At 29.2% G+C, this 23,648-nt stretch overlaps 1 protein-coding gene across 2 annotated transcripts in view; it reads left to right on the top strand.

Moving 5' to 3' along the window:
- su(f) (cleavage stimulation factor subunit su(f)) overlaps nt 1-23,648 on the top strand; it is a 114,039-nt gene that overhangs the window by 11,525 nt on the left and 78,866 nt on the right. For both annotated transcript variants that reach the window (XM_075364541.1, XM_075364539.1), the window contains exon 3: nt 844-876. In XM_075364541.1, the coding sequence (XP_075220656.1) occupies nt 844-876 (33 nt within the window). The remainder of the gene's footprint in view (nt 1-843; nt 877-23,648) is intronic.

Raw genomic sequence — 23,648 nt, 5'->3', positions numbered from 1 at the left:
AAATCACAAAAATATCTGAATTCATGTTTATATGAAACTTAAATGATGATTTTTAGCTGAAGGTAATGCACTTTAAGATCACATAACTTGTGACAAAACTTGGGTTTATTATTTTAAGCTTGAATCCAAATGTTAGAATATGGAATGGAAACATCTGAGTTCATCTGCCAGGAAAAAATTCAATTTACACAGCAGCAGTAAAAGATCCAATTTATTGAGATTATTTTGAAGAACAGTGCAGAGTTAATACTTTGTGACAGGCTAGAAAATAAAGTGAAATCTGAAATAAGGAGGAAACATCCTATTTCTCTTTCAAAAGGCATAATTCTTCATAAGGTATGCAGAATTGTATCGCTCAAAAGTCATTTCAGTTTGCTCACTGTCCCGATTTTGCACAGTCAGATTTCTTTTTTGTTAGAGTTTTTACATAGCACCAAGATAGGCAATAATGAGTAGATCAAGAATGTAATAGTAGAAGAATGGCTCAGACACTCAGACATGTGAGCAACAATTCTTTACTGTGGGATTAAGAATGACAGGACAAGTGCCTAATTGTAGACAGGGAATATTTTGAACAGTAGCATTAGTCTTATTGTTATTGAATAAGTTTTTCTAGTCATTTGCCTCTTTATTTATTGAACGACTTTCATACCTTACTTATACCCTTTAGTTTCCATTATATTACTACCTGAGATATTATAATAGTTGCAAAATCATCAGATTGCTGAAATGCAAGTTACCATTTTATTCTGAACTCATACAGTCTGTTATTTAGTTTTACTAATTATTTATGAAGAAAAATAGCTTTCATTAAGAAACAAAAATACTTGTTACTTGTTACAGATGAAAGGCAGAAATTTTGAAAAAGTTGAAAAGGTACGTGTGATAAGTTGTAATCGTTGTAAATTATTAGAATGTAATAATAATGATAATAATAACAATAATATAATAAGAATAAGATTATTATTAAAAGGTGAGAATTATGCAGATGTTTATTGTTATAATAATAGGTTGAGAAGTGTCTTTTATTTATCGTCATTATTATTATTATTATTATTAATAGTATTAGTATTAAGAAATTTTATTATGATTATTATTAAATAATGTGTAAATAAAATACACATATCATTTAATTTACGCATAATTTTGTCATTTATTTAATTTCTCAAACTGTGTTTTTAGTCCTGGGAGATGGCTTTCAGTGTGATTTTTTTTTTATATTGTTTTTTCAAAATATGAATATTTATTATTTTTTTTAAGTGAAGTATCTTGAATGTTTATTGGAGTTTTTTTGTACTCATTAAAGTCATCTATTTAAGAGGCTTTATGGGTGTTGTTTTTAATTTTTGTGTGTGTGCATATCTGCTTTCGGTATATTTAACTGACTTCTTAATTACCTGCTTTTTTTCTATTAAAAGTTTTAGGATTATTGGGAGGTAGATTAGAAAGCCTGACTAGTTGGTAGACACTAAAACGTGATGCTTATTATGGAGCCACCAGACAGGTCCCTAAGTTAGTCCAAAAGCAACTTAGGAACCATCCTACCTGTTATCAAGAATGGACTGGCTCTTTAGGTCCAGGCATCCTCAGCAAGGAGAACGTAGTAGAGTCAGACCTGCATTGCACCACTGCAAGGTGTGTGTTACGAAAGGAATGGGCAAAGGGGTTAAGGATAAGGAAAATTGGTAAAAAGGAAAATTTACCCATCAGATTATCTGAGCTAATTAACCACCTTTCTCAGACCTTTCTGATAACTTACATGGAAGATCTTTTAAAAGAAAAATTACATTATATACTTAAATAATTAGAAGATATTTTTCCCTTTTTTTGTCAGGGCTATTAAATAAAAATAAAGAAGTGAAATATACTTGAAAAAATAATAGATTTAAATATAACTTAAAGTAATTTTATTCAATTCTTTAAAATTAAACTTTTTGTCAAATTTAGGGTGAAAGGGTTGGTTTTAAAAAAAAATCAAGATTTAAATAAGAATTGAAAGATATCTCTTATTTAATTCATATTATTATTATTATTTGTTTTTTAATCCTTTGTTATTATTATTATTTATTTTTTTTTTACAAAGTTTGCTTTATTGATGTAATAAGAGTTAAATATTTATGATTGATGTTTGTCAGCATTTGTAAATTTATATCACTGATCTCACTCACATCATTACGGTTGGGAACGGTACTTTAAGATTCTTTTTGAAAGTAGGTGATAATGTTGGTTACAACTATACAGAAGTTGCAATATTTATATTAATTTATTTGCTATCAAGGCTACTAAGTATATTTATGTCCAATTAAAGCCTGTAATTAATGCAGTAGGTGAATTATGTAGCATGTGAAATGTGTTGCATCTGAATGCCAGACTGGCATTCAATCAGTAACTTTCTTGATGAAAGGCAGAGCTACCACTCCACCATAGAGATCATTCCAACCCCGAAGGGGAAGACACCCACCTTGTGACGCTTCCGTTCATAGTCCTGATGGGCTTTAACAGGACACCATAGAGATCAGCAAGATGAGAGAACAAAACAATAATTTTAATGGTTTTTTGTCAACCAATTTGAATATTTATTACAGTAAGTTGTGTTTCCTCCAGCTACTGAACTGAATTTGTATTTGTAAATAAAATAAATAGGTTGTTTTTAATTCTAAAAACCTTTTAGTCAGATTTGCATAGTGCACTTTGTATAAATAATTTGTTATAAGTAGTTAAACTTCTTTTTTTTATATAAAATTTGCGTTATTGATTTATTTATTGGATGAATATCAATTTATTTTTGGTTGTGGTGGATGAAAAAAAATACAAATTATTAGATAAAATTAACATTTTCTTTTTGCAATGAAATTTTTTATTAAATTTTTACACACTGAATGCCATTTTCTGGTGAGCATATATAGCCTGCATAGTCTTCTGTTCCCTTTTTATCATTTTCACTGTATATTATGAATTGTTATTGACTGAAGGTAGTTCATTATTGCCAAGGTTTTTAATAAAACATTACATTTTTTTTTGTACACCTATGTACATTAAGTACTACTTTATTAATTATAGTATTAAAGAGTAAAAATTTAAGAAAATGCTTCGTTTTTTTATGATTGTATTCTTCTGTTAATAACATTCATTATATATACAGTGATACTATTTTAGTCTTCCAGAGGTACGATAAATTGAATTACATAAAAATTGGAAAGTAGTGAAAATATGTAAATTTACACTTTTTAATGAACAGATCTTAGTTTTAATAGTTTTATAAATCTTTTAACTGATAGGAAGTGGTTGGTCACAGATTAAGGTTTTTTTATTTTTGAGATTCTAAAGGAATCTATACTTGGGTTCTTGATTAGCTCATCATTTTTTCAGCTATTAATAGAAATAACCTGAATTTGTTTCTTTTACCAATGTCTAGTCTGTTGATGCATCTCAAGATATTGTAAATCTGTCTTGAAACAGTAGATGCTTCATACAAAATACAAGTACCAGTTAAAAATAGGTTTAATGAGTAGAAAAGGTCCGAGATCAGAAAACGTAATTGTAAATAACTCTTTTGTTAGCTCCTATGGTAATGATAACTGTTAATGTACATAATACTGAATCTTTTTCGTTTATTAAAAAAGTATTTTAATCTTGAAATGTATTGCGTGAAAAACAAGTTTTTTTTTAACCTCTTACGATTATAAAATGACAACAAATGTTTTTATGTAACTCAGCTTATCGTGCCTCAGTTGTGTTCATTTATTTGTGTGTTGTTTTGGGATCATTTATTTGCCGATCCCATTTTCTATTAAGCCGCATAAACAGAGCCCATTAATTTATTTTATTATTATAATAAAGTTTTTTATTCAGTAACATTTTTTATGGGCTTTTGTTGGCTGTGGCGTAATCATTTAATGTGTGTTGTTTTTGTTTTTTATTTCAAGTGTGTGTTTATTTTAAGTGTTTTCAACACTACTAACACTGCTGACTTTTTCTAGTGTTAATAAAACATGTAAGTTTGAATGTTTATGTAGATTCCACAGAAAATGACTCTATTTCAGCAGGTAATTCTTCAGCTAAAAAAAAAATATGCTGGATATTCTTTGTTTTTGAGTTATGGTAAGGATTTCAGCCATATATTGCATTATTTTATCCACAGTGCAAATCAGGGTGAAATCTTTTGGCAACTTGAACACAAACATTCTGGATCTATGTTTATACGATTTTTCCTTATGTAGCTGTAGAATCACCTACTGAAATATACTTTCAGTAATAATCTTTCCAAAAAAAAGTAAAGTGCTTTTTAATTGCTTAGGATTTATTATTTTAAGAAAGTCAGTTGTTTTCCATTATATATATATACATTATTTAAGTAGGGTATATATGTGCATTGCATATTTATTTAGGTTCGTAGTATAGTGCTAAGAAGATTTCATTTAATGTTCTGGTCAGTATTAGGTTTTGCGGTTACTTAATAAGGGGACAAGATGCAACAACGTATTGAAGGAAACATCACTTGCTTTTTATATGAGGAATGACAATAACAAGTTGGTAATTTTCTTTTTGAAGTTAAATTATTCGGTAAAAACAGCTTTTTAAGCCCATTGTCACAGTCTTAATTTAGAATTTATTAAAAAGGTTTTTGTCATGCTTTATAATTTTTTTGTTCACACATCTGGTTTCTGTTATTAGTTTACATTTAGAAACTTTATTGGATGAATAACAGATATTGCTATCTTTGGTTAGGTACACAAAAATTTTTTATTTGCTCTTCTATTTGTAGTATAGAAATAAAAGGGGGATAGTATGGTTAGTGTTTAATGAATAATTTTTTTTTACTAATTTTATTTTTCTATTAAAATTGTTTGTCATTTTTATTATTTGATAATTTGGTTTTAAACAGAGTTGCTATGTATGCAATTAAAAAAAAAAAAATATTTATTATGAATTATCCTGGAAAATTAAAAAAAGCCCTCAAATCAAAAAAAAATTGCTGCCCCTTTTATTTATTAGTTTTTTGAAACCTCAAAATGCCTTCAATAATACATTCTCTTAATATGTATACATCTTTATCTATTTAAAATGAATTACACGATAAAAAATCAACTAAAACATGTTTTTTACTGCTTTACCACAGTGTTTTAATTCTCCATTCACTTATTTGTTTAAAGTTAATTTATTAAAAGAATTTAATTTTAATGTTATTTTTAATTTATTAAGAGGACTTCTTCAGATTATAAAAAATATATTGAGTGTTAGGATTTTAGTGTTATATTTTGTTGGGAATTTAGTTTTACTTCAATTATAATCAAAACAGGACAGTTTTGAAAACTACAGAAATCAGCTGCCATTTAGAAATTTTAATGAAAGGTTAAAGTTGTTTTGACAAATATTTTATGGTAACAATGTAGGTAACTAATATCACTTTCACATCTACTCTTTGTTGTTATCATAATACTCTAAGATCTGGCAACTGATTTCTGCTGGTATCTGGTTTTTTTTTTAATGAAACCTGAATTAAATGAATGATTAATGATAATTTAATACATTACTGTCGGGTTGCCTAGCAAAAATTAGCTGCAATTACCTTTAATTAAATATATGTAATTAATTTATTCTAACGAATTGCAACTATATGTTTTTTAAGTGAATTAAACATAATTTGAAAGAAAATTATGTTTAATTTTCTGCAGCTCTTAGTCAGCAGCAACCACCAGGTTGCCAGGTGTAAAAACAGGTATTTATGCTCAGTGTTTTTGAAAAAATTTAATTCTTTCTGTACACGATAGTCGTGCTGCATTCTTGTTTACAACATGAAGCAATGCAGGAATGCATTGTTTACGTATTCCTTCTCTTGTTCATACTCATCCAGACCGAAACTAATTTCAAATAATGGCAACCACTACTTGCGGCCATTTTTTTACAGACAATAATTTTGTGTACAGAAAAGATTAAATTTCAATTTAGTATATAATTTTTTGAAAAACACAAGAGCGTAAATAATTAACAATAACATACCAGTTTACACCAGGCAACTTAGGTTGTGGCTGACTGAGAGCTGGCAACCATTCTTTTTACATTCTTCACATCATTTTCTTTCAAATGATGTTTAATTCACTTAAAAAAATGCAATTTGTTAAATTAATTACAATATATTTAATTAAAGGTAATTATTTGCTGCTAATATTTGCTAGGCAACCTGCAATAATGTATTAAATTATCAGGAATCATTCATTTAAAAAAAATAGATACCTGCAGAAATCAGCTGCCAGATCTTGTATTATAACATAAAGAGATTAAATACATTTAGTAGAGTATAATTTTTTTTTTAACTGTGTTTGTGATATGAAGGCTTCAATAATTGTGTAAAATTTTTTAAACATAGGCTTACCTTAACAGGAAGTTAATTTTATAAATGAAATTGATATTTATCATTAAAATTAATGATTTTAATTCTATTCTCTACAAGGCACACTCATCTTATCAAATGTATCACTTTCATCGATGGATTCATTTACTTCAGGATCTCCTTGCTGCCGAACATTTTCATCTTAACTGTCTGAATCATTAGAAATCAGGATTTTTACAATGGCATTCTAGTTCCTTCTTTTTTTATTAATGAAACCTATGTATTCAAAGATCATTCAGCATTTAATAGTTACATGATTGTAATGCTTTTTTGTTTTTACATCATTACTTCATTGTACAAGACAGAATGTATAACATACTGTTGTAATGGTTTATGTGCACCTATGTTTGACTGGCTAATTTGAAATAGAGATGTAATTTCATAATGGAAAATGAAATTGTTTTACAAAACTGATAAGATATTAGATATGGTTTCAGTTTTTATATTTAATATAAAATATACTATATTTATTATACTCTTATTAAATATTTTTGTTTTATTAAGATTCTATGTTTGTTTCTTAAGGTATTAGTCAGAGCAAGGTCGCCAATTACAGGACAATAATGTTTCTTAATCTAAAAAAACTTAATCTAAAAACAAACTGAACATCCTGCTGCCATTGTAAATCATTGTAATAGTCTTTTGTGACTGAAGCGTTCTGCTGTTGATTTTTTTAACCAAAGGAGATAACAATAAATGGTGTATATGTTGTGAAATGTTAAAAGTGATTACATTGGGCAAATCAGTTGCAGGAGAGACATATCATCTATTTGCATGATATTTCTGTAAAATATCACCATGTCCTCAAGCAATTAACCTTTACCTAAAACTGTACTAGTTTGGATGGGCATATTTTGTGAGTCATGAAAAGATGAAGGAAGCAGTTGCTATATTTTTGAATGGGTTGGATGTAGACTAGAAACATGTTATGTAAAAATTTCATCACTCTTTATGTACTTTTAAGATAGTAATACTATCTTACATACTTCTATATTGTACTATCGTAAAGCACATAAGAACTTTATGATTAGTATCTAATTGTTTAGGTGGAAAAATGACTGTAAAAAGTAAACTAAAAAAATTTAAGAATTTTTATTGGTTAATTCCATAATGTAAAAGTGGTACTTCTTTTGTTATGTTCCAATAAGAAAATATTTTTTTGATATCTTTAAGGTTCTTTTTCGGTGGGTTCATTTGCTTGGAAGATCTATATTTTTTATAAATGCTGAATTTTCTCAATCATAACTATTTTAATGGTTTGAAATTGTGACTTGAAATTGTAAACCTGATGTTTATATTATACATTTTAGTGTTAACTTGAAATTAATAGGTAAAATTATAATTTAAAACTGTATTTCACCTTGGAGTAATTTTAATTATGCACAGACTGTCAGCGTGTATGTAAAATTGTATTTGTTTTCTCATTATTCTATCTTCTGCTAGTAGTGCCATTATAATTTGCTACTTTTGTGTCTCATTCTACCAAAGAATTTATAGAAGATTCTTTCCCTTACCTTGTTATATCCTGTTGTAGGTAACAACCTTAAGACTGGAATCTAGAATTCACTGAAAGTAGTTTGTTTTTTATCTAGACGTTGTGTAAGATTATAAAGCACGGCTTTTGCTGAAATCATTTTTAGAGGACAGTTTGTTTAGGATAAGTTAATTTATTTTTATAAGTTTCCTGCATTTTCCATAAAGTTCCATATCTAAAGAAATGGGTCTCAGGAAAGAAATTTTCTGGTGATAGATAAGTATTACTGTGAATGGCTGTATTAAAGTTGAACAAATCATTTTATAAAACTGATAATAATGGCCTTTGAACATTGCTGGGCTCAGTGAGTTGAGCCAATAGGAGGTTACGTTGAAAAATAAATATAATTCAATCTGGATGATTGTTTTCTTTTTCATTTACCTTAAATATCAAACTGTCCTCGGATATCTATTTCTAACAGAAAGTGAACATTTTTAATGAAACAAAAGTTCATAAGTCTTCTATCATCAGATGAAAAGAACAAGAATTGGATAAAGAGACTGAAAGACACTCCAATTTATATTTAATATTACATTTTTGTGAATAAAATTTAATTCACAATCTTTTGGTTAAAAATTTGTTTTCTAATATTTATTTAAACAATATTAGCAAAGAAGGGGCTGAAAAGTTTATTTAATAGCCTATTTCTGAAAAAAGTAATTAAATTACTAATTACTATTTTTTTTTCATTTCAAAACTATTAGTATTCATAGATAATTTCATTAATTTATGTAGAATTGCTTAAAATTTAACAAAATTTCTTTTAGATTTATGAGTATCATATAAAAAGAAAAACAACCCAAAAATTAATTAGAGATTACTTAATTTAAAAGCATTAAATGGTTATTTCATGTTATTACTTAATATTCATCTACTAATTGTTTATTTATTAACTAATCATTAAAGTAATTATACTGGAAATATTTTTTATAATTAGTAAATGTATAAATAATTATCCAATATTGGACTATTTATGTTTAACACATTCCTTGAAGTTATTTAGCAGCTGCCTTTGTAATGGTTTCAACATTGATAAGATGTTATAACTTTAGTGTTCTGTTTGACTCTGTTCATTGTGCAAGGATTATTTCTGAACACTTTCTTTTAAATAACCCCAGATGAAAAATCTGGCAATTTAGATGGCTATAGACCCGAGGAAATGACCTCAAAGAATTCACATAACAGCAGCTGTGTTATTCACTGTGTGGGCTGTTGCACAGTCTTGCTATAAGCAGCAATTTGATTCATTATCTCGCAGCACTGTAAAATTAGTTATAATTTGCTGGTAACATTCAGATGTTACTGTTTTTGTAATAAATGGATTCGCTATTAGCTTCTGAGAAATTGCATAACAAACTGTGGTCTTTTCTGAATGTAATGTATTCTCTTGGAAAATATGATGGTTCTCTGCTCTCCAGTATAGATTGTTGTGATTATTTACATAGCCACTTAGATGAAACCATGCCTTGTCTTTAAAGAAAATGTTATCCAAGATCCAAATAGTGCTGCAAACAAAAAAAACATAAACCATTTGCATTAATTGAATTTTTTTTTGCGATTGAGTTCTCGCCATTCCTTCTTGAGGTGAATTAGTACGGATGTAGTTTTAATTTATAAATTTATGGACATTCCTGTGACATCTTATCTGCTGAGATAGGCTTCTTATTCACTTTCGAGCTGATTGTTCAAATGATGCACAGATATGTTCTAAATATTTGTTATTTAAAAGTAAATCTCTGATCAGTTTCCATTCATTTACACTACTGATTTCTTTAAAGTGAGCAACTGTGTGAAATTGTCAATAGGGGAAAAGCCATAGCACAGTCTTTCTGACACTTAAGGATGATTGTGATGTAAAATAACTCGAGTAAATGCATGTTGAGACTGTGTAAATGCATGATAATCTTTTTAAAGCACATCTGCCACAGACAGACAAAATAGGGAAAGATTGTTTATTGTTGTGTATACATTATTGTTACAAGGTCTAACAGTCTAGCATTACTAACCCATTCAGTAGTGCTAACATAAAAGCAAATTTCCCACCTCAGTTGATTAATGAAGTACAGGTTGCGTAATTTTTGCTCATTGTAGTTGGTTAGTCTGGATTTTATAAACAATCATTTCATAAAAGTTCAGATAGAATAATGGAAAGTTTTGTTGTAGTGGTTGTTATAATGTGGAATATGCCAAAAAATTTAGATATGTGAAGAAAAATTCTTATGGTTGCTGTCTGTGCAGTCTTAATAATTTTGGTTTATCTCATAGCAGGGTGCCTCTTGATTATTTTGACAGTGCATTATTTTCATTAGAGCAGTGAGCAGAGAAATCTGTTGGGGACTAAAGAATGAAACTAGTTAACTGATAAAATAGCTTACCAAATTGATAAGTGTACTCTTTATATTTTAACTATGCTGCGTTAAACTATGTACAAATGAGATTTACTTTTTGTTTTCATTGTTCTTGCATAACAGTATAGAAAACAAAGGTATCTAATCAAAATAATACACCATTCTTGTATGTGCACCGAGTACCATTAAATTAATATGGGCATATTTCAATTCTCAAACCAATATTGACAATGTTGTACTCTTGATGGTAAAGGTGCGGTATTGTTTAATAATGTATGCATTTAGAATGGTGTGTATTCACCTATATTTCATGTTAAATATTGTTAAATTCATATTTCATATTAAATATTCTTGTTGAAATTCTTTTGTCGTCTTGAGAATCATCATCATATATATGAATACTTTTTATCCTCTCTTTGAAAAGGATCCCATAATGTTCCCGTCTGACCGCTTGAAAATATTTTCCTACTAGTTTTTAAAAAAAATATATTTTTTAAAAATAAATTCAATATTCTGTTGAAGCTTTCAGATAATAATAAAAAGATCTGCATTTAAATATATGATATTTACTCAATTTCCATTAATGCTTTCTCAATTCTTTTTAATATTGATTTTATTTAGTATTTTCATACATTTGTTTTACTATATTATTTTGTATATTTACTAGCTGAGGCCATGTCTATGCAGCTAGGCCCTCTGGGCAGGTTGCCCTGGCTGGCGGTATCGTAGCATAGGATTATTTGGTGTCCAAAATTGACTACTGTGGTGTAAAATTTTTTTGAATGATGGAAATTGATATACCGAAAGTTAAATTAGAAATCTAACTCTAAAAGTTGATACTAATGAATCTGTACATTCTGCTGCCTACTTTTTGGTTTAGTTCATTATTTTATGAAAAAAAACTATCGCATAAATAAATAAAATATATGTAGAAAAAAATGTTTAAAACGCTACTCAAATTAAACGCACTAAAAGGTAAAAAAATAATTTTAGGGTGGTATCTCAGAATTGATTTGATAACAAGCTTTGATGGTCATACATAAGATTATGAAAGTCATAGCTTCAAATTAAAAATTTGATGGTTTTGCCAATTTTTTCTTATGCATGTTTGCACCCCCCACTTTTTAGGCCATTCATCACGCATGAAGAAAATTGGGAAAAACATAAAATTTTTAATTTGATATAACTCACATAATTTTACATATCACCATTAAGCTTGTTGTCAAATCCATTCTGAAATACCATCCTAAAATTATTTTTTACATTTTAGTGCATTTAATTTAAGCATTTAGTCTTCATAAATTTATACTTAACAGCTGTGCTAGCACACAGGTTTGAATGTAATAAGCAAAAGATCGGATCATTATGTTTTATGGTGGGTGAGTACAATCAAAACAAGGCTAAACGATTTAATTTCCGGATAACCAAGATCTGGTCAATCAAGAGTGTACCTTATGCATTAAACAATTAGTGCTCGACCTGCTGATACATACGCCGTTTGAATCGTGAAAATCTGACGAGCAGTTGCTGAGATATTACGGTGGCACCCCATCGCATCCCTCCCCTATTTCCAAACGGCGGTTTGGGGCACTTGAAAATATTATCCAACGGGTACCACTGGAAGCAGATGGTGTTATAATGAGGGGCGTTAGAAAAAAGTTTTCAGAGGGCAAGGACGTTTGTTTTTGAGATATTTGCAATTTTCATCTGGAAATTTGGGTTAAAAGGTACTAAATTTTCCAAAACTTTATATATATATATATATATATACAGTATATCTATCTATAGTAATATAACAAGTATACACCTGACCACCACAAGACATGTATATTAACAAATTGAGATTTTCTGATAGTGATCGTTACAGTCTGGTGCTAAGCTGAGGGGGCGCACATACAGACACACTTACAAATGACTTTCAGTAAGCTAGGATTACTTTTATATATTAATATGGCTACTTTTTTGTGATCAACGTATTTTTCCTGAAAAATACGTTTTTATTCTGGGAATAACTGTTTTTATTCAGGGAGTAGCATGTACTCGCTCATTAAATGATTATATAATGTGTGAAGTAAATTGGTTTTATTTGGCTATTAAAACTATATTCATTGAGGTACATACTTGAGAATGGTTTTTATTTCTCGTATTCACATCTCATCAAAAAAACATTTGCTAGCCAAATGAAATTTTAGCAGATTAAATGGGTAAAAGTTGCTGTTTATAACAGTTGGGGGTTTGAATAAAATTTCAATAGTAAATTAATTCTCTCAGGTTAATTGGGTCATATGAGGTCTGGCACTGTGATGTAGTTCCCCTCCAGTTAGTAGGATTGGACTTTTTTTTTGGATTACAGCCCAAAGCATCAGCAAAACTTAGTCATATTATCATTTTGCTTTTGGAAGTGAACTTTAAAGCATTGTTTGACAATCCCAAAACACTAGATGCATAATTCTTACACGAAGGTTGTAATCTTGGATTTTTTTTCATATAGGTAAAGGATACTTTAGCTGCATTGAATCACTTTAATTTAGGTTGATTGAAGTGTATTCATGATTCATTCTCACTAATAATACTGTTTTCTTCAAAATTTTAAGAGAGATGTTACAGGTATATGTGAGATTTATTTTGTTTTCTTCATTCAGTTTTTCGCATACACTTTTTAGAATTCATTAGGCTATACATTAAAAACTTTCTGTGCTGGTTATTTTTACCCATTTGTCAGTATGATTAATCTTCTTTACCTATCACCACTGTTTCTTCTTCACCAACTGAACAGTATAACCAAGTTCAATTTGTCAACAGCTGTTTTTGAGAAAATTTATTGACCAATTTATGCAACGCATAAATATGAATTTATGAATTCCCTTTGCAGAAATCCATTTGCCTGCAAAAATCGCACAACAGTAATGACCTAGTTGTTGACATTTTTAAATTGAGGAGCTGCCTGTATTTATATCTGCTACCTAAGGAACTCCTAAGTTCTTTAGGAGTTCCAGCAGAACTTAGGAGATAACAGATAGGTTCAAGTTCTTAGGAGATAACAGCAGTGAATAATATTGTCTAGCTATTATGGAGGCTTGTGCTGACATCCAAAAAAAATTATTCACGGCTGTTATCAGCTTGTGATCTATTTATCAGCTTTCTCTCATAGGTTTTTTACTGATTTGAATAAGATATTTATTTATCTTTGAAAAGTTACATTCTGCAGCATTACATAATAAATGAGTTATTTTCATTTCTATTTTTTTGGTGGAAGGGGGGGGGGTACTGTTTTATTGTTTAACTTCATTTTGTTACTTTAATTATTTAAAGAATACCCTTCATCATGATTATATATATAATGGGTTGGGGAAAACATTTCTTCATATTTTAATGCAAAAGTAAACATTTTTTATGTTTCAAATGAAGTTTATTAAATATGCGCTGGTCTGATCATATCTTTTGCCATTTTTGAACTAAAATGGCAAAAGATTTTACTTCTACAATGATGTGATCATAATCACATCATTGTAGAACTAATGTAATGTATTTTCTGGATGAAAAACTGATAGTGATTTTCACAGACCTCATACAGGGGTGTGGTGTTTCATGATGCAAAACAATTCCTGGTTACTTTATCATGGTTGCTCAGTGTAATCTCTCCAGTTGTTGACAATGGAGATTAAACTCAATCATTTGATTAGGCAGCAGAAGCTTAAGAGTGAACATTTCCTTTCTAATCCCAACATACACGATTGCACACATCTGTTACTTTTCTTGGTGTCAGTCCTAGTTTTGCTACAATTTGCAGAGCTTCACTTTGCTTTGACTACAATATTTTTCTTACATTGTTGTTGTATGTGATCCATTTTCATCACCTGTAATAAGTCTTTTCAAAAATGGTTCAATTTCATTCTGTTTTAGCAATGATTCGCAGATGGAAATTAAATCCATTAAATTTTTCATTGTTAAATCATATACAGTACCTTCTCTTTTATATTACTATTGTCAAATGGTTTACAACTATTTTGTGTAACTAAATGTTTAGGTGGTTATTGAAATTGTGATTAATAATGCCTTACTCAGTTTTTCCCATGATTTCATCAACTTTTCAGTCATTGGCCCACAAAGAGTGAGTTGCATCATTGATATAAAAATGTTCAGATTGTAAGTGCTGGAACTAGCGTTGTGCCATATAACGATAAATCTTTTTAGCAATCTGATTTCCATTCTTCTCTTTTTTGAATTAAAATTTCAAATCATGTTTATAATTTTCAAGATGCATTAACTTTTAAATAAATTAGTATAATCTACTTTCTAAAAATGTTAAGTGACATGTCACCTCTCAGAAGCACACAAGTGCTACCAGATTTGACTAATATTAATAGAGCTATCTGTTCCTAAGGCTGTTTACTGGTAGAATACAAAGAAATGTTTTCCCCAACCCCTCCCAATATATATATATATATATATATATATATATATACTTTTCCTATTGATCGATTCTGGTCACTTCCATCTCGATTGCTCAGTACTAACTTCAAAAATATTTTCCACAAGTTTGTTATTTATGAATGGTTTTGAATAAATAAGGTGTCACTTTGTCGTATAACAAGTAATATGTTTTTTTTTTATAATAACATGACATTTAAATAAACTAGCAGCAAAGATAATGAGAATTAAAAAGTTTACGTGGCTGCAATTTTGAAATTGATTTAGAGGTCAGGTTCATTATTTTTTACAAGTAAACCTCTAGCAGTATGTAAAATTTCTGCTCGATGTGTTTAACAATTTCTGAAAAATAAATTTTTATGTTAAAAATACAAAATTGTAAATAGCCGGTAAACTAAGCGATTCTGGACATATGTTGATGTAAAGTTTTATCTTTATTTCGATGTGGGGGGACTATCCCATGAATTTTTGAAGTAGTTTTTATAAATAATTTTTTTAATCCTAAATAGGAAATAAACCACTCTTAACTATTGTAATTAAGGTTCTGAAAAATCTCAAATTTATAAAAAAATATGTAAAATGTTCAAGAAACAAACAACAGAATTGTTCAAGTTAAGTAGAACACATTTAATTATTTGCATAATGCACCTGGCCTATAAAAATTGACTGAATGATTTTCTATGCTGCTCAAACAGAATGTGTCTTCATACAAAGATGCATCTGTGAATATCTGTTATATAAATAATTATTTTTGATACCTCATTAGAAAGTTTGTGAAAAATTTTTATTATTAATAAGTGCTTATTATCAACTTAAATATTTTCTCAGCATTATTGATTTTATCAGTAACTGTGATCTTGTTCACCCTTTCTTTACATGATCATGATATTCTTGCCATTGATGGTAGTACATTAGTGATGAATTTCAGCAATTTGTGTTTTATTTATTTTGTAGCATTTGCAACTGATGTGACCATTTTAACAGAACACACAAACAGAATATTTGTGTATTATGTCGATTCTATCAGACTTTGTAATGCTGAAAACATAAACCATAATTCTCCTTTTGTGACTATACCTTAACTTTTCTCTATTGCTTGCATATTTATATGGGATAGTATTAAGAATAATGCAGTTGAAATCTTGGTAGTTATGTGACTAAATTATTAATGGTTAAAAATTTCCCTATTAACAGAGTGCATTGAGGAAGTGGGAATCACATTGCATCAGTAGTTGGGAATTTACTGTTTTTCTAATGCACCAGTCTGTCAGGTAGTTATAATTTATATCTAAAGTTAAAATTTATAGCAGTTATTCCGTATTTTAAACATAGTAAGTTAATTTTTTTCAAGTAAAATGTGATGGCACTAGACCCCATTTGAAGTTTGATAACAACTTTGGTTATTCATGAGCTTTGTGAAATTTTAATTGTATGTAAAAATCCATTTTAGTTCTGCTATTGATATGATTGACAGAAATTTATGGTTTTGTTGAACAATTTTTTTTGTGTAGTATATTTAAGGGGTGGCTGAAATGTAATGCACAGTCTCTCAGAACTCAACTCACAAATGAATAGAGGCAGTCAAGTGAAACAAAAATGGCATAAAAGTACATTATATTTGCCGCAAAAACTGACATTTATTTTTCTACATAGTTATCATTTAGTTTAGTATTTCTCCTGTCAGTGAACCAGTTTTCTCATTCTGTCAATGTTGAATGCCTGGTGATCTTTCTTTGATCAATGACCTCACTGCATCCTTCAGTTCATTATCTGTGGTGAAATAAATACCCTTAATATCCCTCTTTAATTGTGGAAAGAAGTGAATATCGCAGTGTGCCTAATCTGATGAGTATGGGCAGTGTGTAATAGCTTAAAATTTTAAGAGCCTTGGTGGTTGCATATTATATGTGTGGCCGCAAAGTAAAATTATCGGTCCCATTGATGGTCAAACACAACATACATCTCTCTTAAGATGTTTTAACATGTCTATGTACCACACAGACTGTACAGTTGACCTGGCTTCCATTTAGTTAAGTCTTATACATGTATTTGAAATCATCACGAGTTGTATTTTGAATTTTTTTTGATTTGGTGAACTATAGTGTCATATTCCATGCTTTGCTTTTTTTCTTCTGTGTCGGTGATGCAGCTGAGTTTCCCTTACATCACATATTGAAAAGGAAGCCATCTCCTTTGTCATGATAATGTTTCAAAAGCTGTTCATAACATTCCTTTTGTTTGTTTTTTAACAAAAAAACAATGTGAACCTATTTTATGGTAGCCCAGTTGTGCAATAGTGTGTCATGCTCATTCTTTCAATATGCCTGTCTGGGTGGTTATGCATTGTATGATACGCCAGTAATTTTAAATCAATTCCTCCACTTCCTTGTCATTGGAAACAAACTGGTTGACCTCTGCAAGGTTCATCCTCGATATTTGCTTTACGAGCTTTTGATGCACAAAATTTTATTGACTGCCTCAATTGGCACAGTACTTTGGTGTACAGTTTTATCACCATAATTGACTTTTAGATGATGTGAATGTCACTAGCTTTCACTTTTTCTGCTGTTAAAAATTCAAATACAGCATGTTGTTTTAGAAGCTTTGACTTAAGCAGGCGTGTAGTTGACTTCATAATAATGGCAACATTCAAAAATGGGATATGACAGAAATGATGAAAACATAAACAATGACATAATAGTAACAACGTAACAATGACAGAAAATGAGAAGACCTGGTTCAGCAAGTTTTGTAAGGGAATGAAAGTACAAGATAGCAGCACCTATCGCTGTACGCAACATTTTTTCTTCTGTTATATTCTAGTGTGCATTGCATTTCACCTGGTCCTTGTAGTTTGATATAGTTTTGTATTTAATAATGGTAGTTTTTTGTCATATAAAACTTTTACCTGTTAACTTTAAAAATTTCAAATTTTAGAAGTATGCATTTCAGGCTTATACAGTGTTATCAGTGAATTGGGGGTTTTAAAAATTGTAAACAGTAAATTCTTTCATTCATTTATTTTTTAAAAAGTAAACATATTTTTGCATAAAAACATTTAAATTATCTTGTCAACACTGTTTTTTAAAAGTAAGTTATTTCTTGTATTTATTTGTTTAAATCATATTTATTAAATTATAGGAATAATTAATAGTTTAGTAATTTATGCAATTACTTATTATCCAGCTTCATTTATGCATTCTGTAATTCTGTGATTAGCTTATCCTTCAGTCTTTGCAACATCTTCATGGGATTTTGATTAATTTCTAGTTGTATATTGCTAGTACACTGAATACATGAGTTTTCAAATACTTCAGAACAATTCAAATGCTGAAAGACTAGCCATATTGTGTTTCCATATATGAAGATAAGTTTAGAAAACATTCTACAAAACTACCATGGAAGCTCATTTATTGTGGTTTATTTGTAGTTTTTATTTGCTATGATTTAGTAAGTGCTTAAGCATTATCAGATGCATAAAATGTAATTCGTTTTGAAGTTCCCAACAACTGCAATATACATATCTAGCTTTTTGCTGGGTGCCTAGCCATGTAGAAATCCTAGTCAAAGAATTAGCTGATTAGTGTCTAAAGACGATGGTACTCGGCTCACCTTTGTGAAGTAAGCTATTCATTCGGTGTTACATTGCTTTGTGAAATTCTAGTTGAAGGCAGTTTGTAGAGTGAATGAATAGTTGGCAATTATGGGCGATGTCATTATCATTTATATAATTTTTAAGATAGTGTATTTCTTATAGAGACTTACAAGGCAGTTCTCATAAAGAAGTTGTCCTTTGGTGTTTGAATTTGGGGCACACCAAATGGATGTCACATGTCATTTTGTGGTGCTTTAAAATTTCTCTTGGAACAACCATGTAATAATATGTTATGACAAACTTTTTAAATTCTTTGTCGCAGACTTTTTTTGTTATTTAGTGTTTACTACTGCTTTTCATTTTTGGTGGGAGCATTTTATACTAGCTGATAAAATAATTTCACTCTAAAAATTATTGATCATTTATTTTGATTGTTTGGTTTTTATCGTTATATGTTTTGTTAGATTTCTAAGTGATGAATTCATATACCCACTTCTAATCTAATTTCATACAAGCTATTCCTTTATAATTTCTTATCTTAATCAGTGTGCTACTTAGAAAATTTTGATTTTTTTTTTGTTACAAATAGTGTTTAGTTTATTGCTTGACTTCTTGGGGGAAGTAATAACTTCTTAAGAGTTCATACATAAAGGAAGATATCATCTTGGATGTAGTCTTTTCTTCCAAATTCACTACATAAGCTCGATGCTTGTGCCGAGTTGGAACTTATTGTATTTTTAAATAAATAAAGTTTGTGAATACGATATGGAAATTTTTATAGCATATGAAAAATGTCATGTCCGACTGCGATTCAGACTTGGGACTTCCAGATGTAAGGCTGAGATGCTACCACTCTATCATGAAGATCTGCATTTAAATGAAAACCATGCCAAAGTTTGGAATACCATTAAAGAGTTCAGATTCTTAAACTTTTTAATAATTAAAAAAAAATAAATAGTTAAAAGTTTGTTTATTTACTGAGATAATTTAAAAAAAAAATGTTTAAAGATACAAGATCTTAATGTTTGTTTAAAATATCACACAATTATTAGAGTATTGTTAGGGTTTTTGAGGTCATTAGTTCAAAATCTGATTTTGACCTTTAAAATTCAAGATGACATATTCATTAAGAGCACCTAAATTGAATAAAAATGTGTAATTGAGGTACCGAATCGGAGATAAATATTTACTTACTGTACTCATCATCTTGCAGTTGGATTAGAGAGAAATAACTATGTTGGTTCAAAAAACAACATTCTAATTGTATAACTAATTGAAATCGTATTGTAAATAAGCTATTAGGTTTGAATTTATAAATAAATTTAATTTAATCTATATTTTATATATGGCAGAATAATTATTCATTCATTCAATTTAATAGTATCTTTTAATATTACTTATATGTACAGGCCTATATAAAATTTGATATGTTGTATAGAATAATAATAAAGAAATTATTTATTAATTAATAGTAATTATTGTGTTTTGTTCAGAATAATTTATCATGTTTTTAATGGTAATTTGTACAATATTTTTAATGTGCTGCAACTAATATAGTACTTTAAGCTTCTTAATTGTTTGAGTAAGGATTTATATTGATTAGTAACCAAAACTATTTTAAATCTTTAGTTTTGTCTTGGTTATCATTTGTTGATGGTCCTGTTAAAGTGAAGTGATTCCTAAATTAGATAAATTTGTTCTAATTTTAGTAACTTAATAAGTTTCTGTTATCTGGTTTTGTTGTATTTTAAATACTATGGAGTAAATTTAATTTTCGTTTTTTTAATTGACAAGGTCTGTCTAGAACGTAGTCATACATTTTATTGTGAAGCGACTGCATTGCAGCACACTCTATCATCCGCCGGGATTGATGGTGGTGTGTCAACTACCAAGCAAGTGCTTACTCAGTTGTCTGAGCGCTTGGGGGTGAAGGACAAGCAATTTTGTAAACCTCTGTTTCATCTCTTGTACAAGTCGTGATGCAGCGCTCACTGGAACAAAGATACGTGACCAAGTTTTGTGTGAAACTCTTCAAGTTTGTAGCGGAAACTTTCCCCGTGGTTTGACAGGTCTTTGGGGATGAGTGTTTATCACAAAGGCAAGTCTACTGATGGCAGAAGGTGTTTTTGGAAGACCGTGAAGAGGTTCATGATGTAGCCTGTGCTGGATGCATGACAACCTCCTCAAACGACGAAAATGTGAAAGAACTTTTTCAAGCAGACTGTCGAATGAGTGTTCGTTTAATGACTGACTTATTAAATATTCCAAAAACTATTATTCATGAAATTGTGACCAAGGATTTGCACGTGAGAAAAGTGTGCGTGAAGCTTTTCCCAAGAATTTTGACAGACAACCAAAAATCTCGTTGAGTGGAGATTTGTCAAGACGTTTTGGAAATGTGTGAAAATGATCCTCACTTTTTGGACAATGTTATCACGGGTAATGAAACGTGGATGTTCCAGTACAACCCTGAAACAAGGAGGCAAAGTGCCAAGTGGCATACCTCATTGTCCCCTCGCCCCAAGAAGGCTCGAATGAGTGCTCATTGTGTTTTTTGTCATCAGGAGGATTGTCCACCGTGAGTTTGTACCTCCCAGGACAACCATTAACTCTGAATTTTATGTAGAAGTTCTTTATTTTTTATACTTGTAGACTTGGTGATATTACTTTCTGGACAGACTTTGTATTTACAGATGAATTGGATGTGCTATCGTCATATTGGTTGGAACTTTGTTAGATTCAGGTGGCAAAAGGAGAATGCTTTAAATAATTCTTACTAATGGATTGAAGGGATTTATCGCAAATGTATAAATGATGTGGAAAGCTGGCTGCAATACAAGGATTATTATGATTGAATGGAGAGTAACAATTAATTAAAGTGGATAACCAAATATCTGCTTCCCATTCTGAAACTCAGTACTGTTTGTTATCAGAAAAACTCTGTATAACAATAACAAGTCGGTAAAAGTTCCCAATTCAAACAACTTGAAGGAAGAAATGTATATATGCAGTTGAAATTAAGTCCTATGAAAAATTACTGAAGCTTCATTCATATTCTTTAACAGATAAGATACCAAAATGAAGATAAACCAAAATGTAAACATTATTTAGTCAATGATATTAGGAATGATGTGTTATGGCTACCATTATACCATCCGATTTAAACCTGATTTTAACTATTTTTTCACTGATGTAAAAGATACATTGCATAACGAATTGTGTCACTCAATACTTCAGAAGTAAAAGAAATAAGCATGAAAAATGAGTTTGTTAAATGTTGGATTTCTAAGTATAAGCACAAGAATGGGAATATCTGAGTCAGGAGCCAATGATGACTACTTTGGTTTCCATTGTTAATTTAAATGAAGCAGACAATATGTTGGAAGGTTCAGTATGTGGAGTAGAAGTATTTGAGTTAATTTGTATGCACTTCTGTTTAATTGCATTTTTGTTATTACATTTGGTTAGACCCCAGAAATTTATTTAATTTGTTTTATAAAACTTTTACTTTAAAGAATCTATTTTTAAAGGAAATATTAATTTGAGGTTGAAATAAATTACCCCACATTTAGTCATGTATGGCAATATTTAATTTAAATTTAATAATACTGAAGTTGTGACCTTTAATAATAATAATGATAACTAATTGATAAACATAAATTTTATGAACTATAATTAATCATAAAAGTACAAAACTAAAAAAAATATTGTTATTAACGTAGCAATAAACACACAAATTTATATAATAATTAAAATAGCATTCAAATGAATTAAAATAAATAAAAATTATTTATAATTTAAATTAAAACAAGAAATAAGCAATAAACAATTTTGTAATAATTTCTTATAAATAAAAATGTTTTTGACATTATAGTACAGCGTTAAGAGAGAGTGTCACCTTAGCCACCAGTCACTATAACTTTTGTTTTTGCTATCCGAGTAATGCGAAAGTAATTTGTATGTCAGATATTCCTTAAGTTCTAGTCTGATTTAATAGCATATAGGATTCCTGAGAATGCAAGGGGAGCTTTTAACTTTGAAATAATGATGAAGTAATTGTGCTAGTCTTGAAGCAGAATGTATTTTTGAACAAGAATGGTAAATGGCAGTATTTTGATTTTTATAAACTGGAGCAGAGTGAGTAGCCCAAATATTTTTTGCTATCATTAAGATTGTTTTACTTGGCTGTGAAACCAGAACATGTTCAAAAACAAAAATTCAAACATAAGGATAACTTTTCTGTATTTTATTAACATGTATTGGGCAGAGGGGGAGAGGTGATATGTAGCAGTTGCTTACACTCATACAAAAGCCTGGTAAGTAGTCCTCATCTGGGACCCAAATAATCAGATCCCAGAATTTGGTAGATGAGTGGTGTAAACTGTTTCTTGAAGTAAGTTTTTATTTTGAGATTGGTTGTAACAGTTACTGTAACTAACACAAAAACAAAATATGTCACATTACTTCTAATAATTTGAAAGTTTTTTTTCTTCTAATGTGTTAGTCGGTTATCAGTGGTTTACACATTTCAAAAGAAATTTTATTGCCAAAAAATTTTGGAAAAATTGAAAAATTCTGAAAATAGACGGTTAAAGTTATAGGCAGGAGAATTTTTTTTGAAGGTTGAATAAAGAATTGAAGTAGTATGAACATTTTGTTAAAATTTTATGTTGACTATCTACAAAAATCTTAAAGTACTGATTTTATTGAGTTAAATTTTTTTCTATATTTTATAGAAAAAACTAGTAGTATCTTTCTACTATATTTCAGAACATGCTTTATTTAAAAAATGTTTTTCGTTTTAGACAAGAACTTTAATGAAGCTGGCAAGTAATATATTTTATTATAAATAGTTTTCAAATTATGTCATATAGCAACTTATTGAATACACTTTGCAAATTGAGCTTTGTTCTGCTTAATGTATGTATTTTAGACATAAAGGAAGAATCTGATAAAGAAACATATTGAACGATACTTTAAAAATGATAATTTAAAGTGATAATTCTATTTTAAAGTGATAATTTTATCAAGTAAAATTCAAAATTATGAGTACTGTATGTTACAAATTCTACAATTAATTTTGTGGTGAGTAGATATTTCTAATTGTGTAACAAATCTTTATTCTGTCAAAAAACTTGAAAAGTTAAAAAAAATTCATCACAGGATGATTGACCCTATCCTGTTTTTAAAAATGTTTATACAAAAGTGTAAAAAATTGTTGGAACTTTTAAATATAACCCTTCATTTTTTTATGGGCTCTAATTTTTCAATACAATGCATTCTTTGTTAAAAAAATAAATAAGAATTTTACCTTTGAGAATGGAATCTCTGTAGCAACTGTGGATAATT

Source organism: Lycorma delicatula, chromosome 4 (assembly GCF_047948215.1).
Source record: "Lycorma delicatula isolate Av1 chromosome 4, ASM4794821v1, whole genome shotgun sequence".
NCBI lineage: Eukaryota > Metazoa > Arthropoda > Insecta > Hemiptera > Fulgoridae > Lycorma > Lycorma delicatula.
Note: the sequence above shows the minus strand (reverse complement) of the source record. Positions and strands in the feature narration are given on the sequence as shown.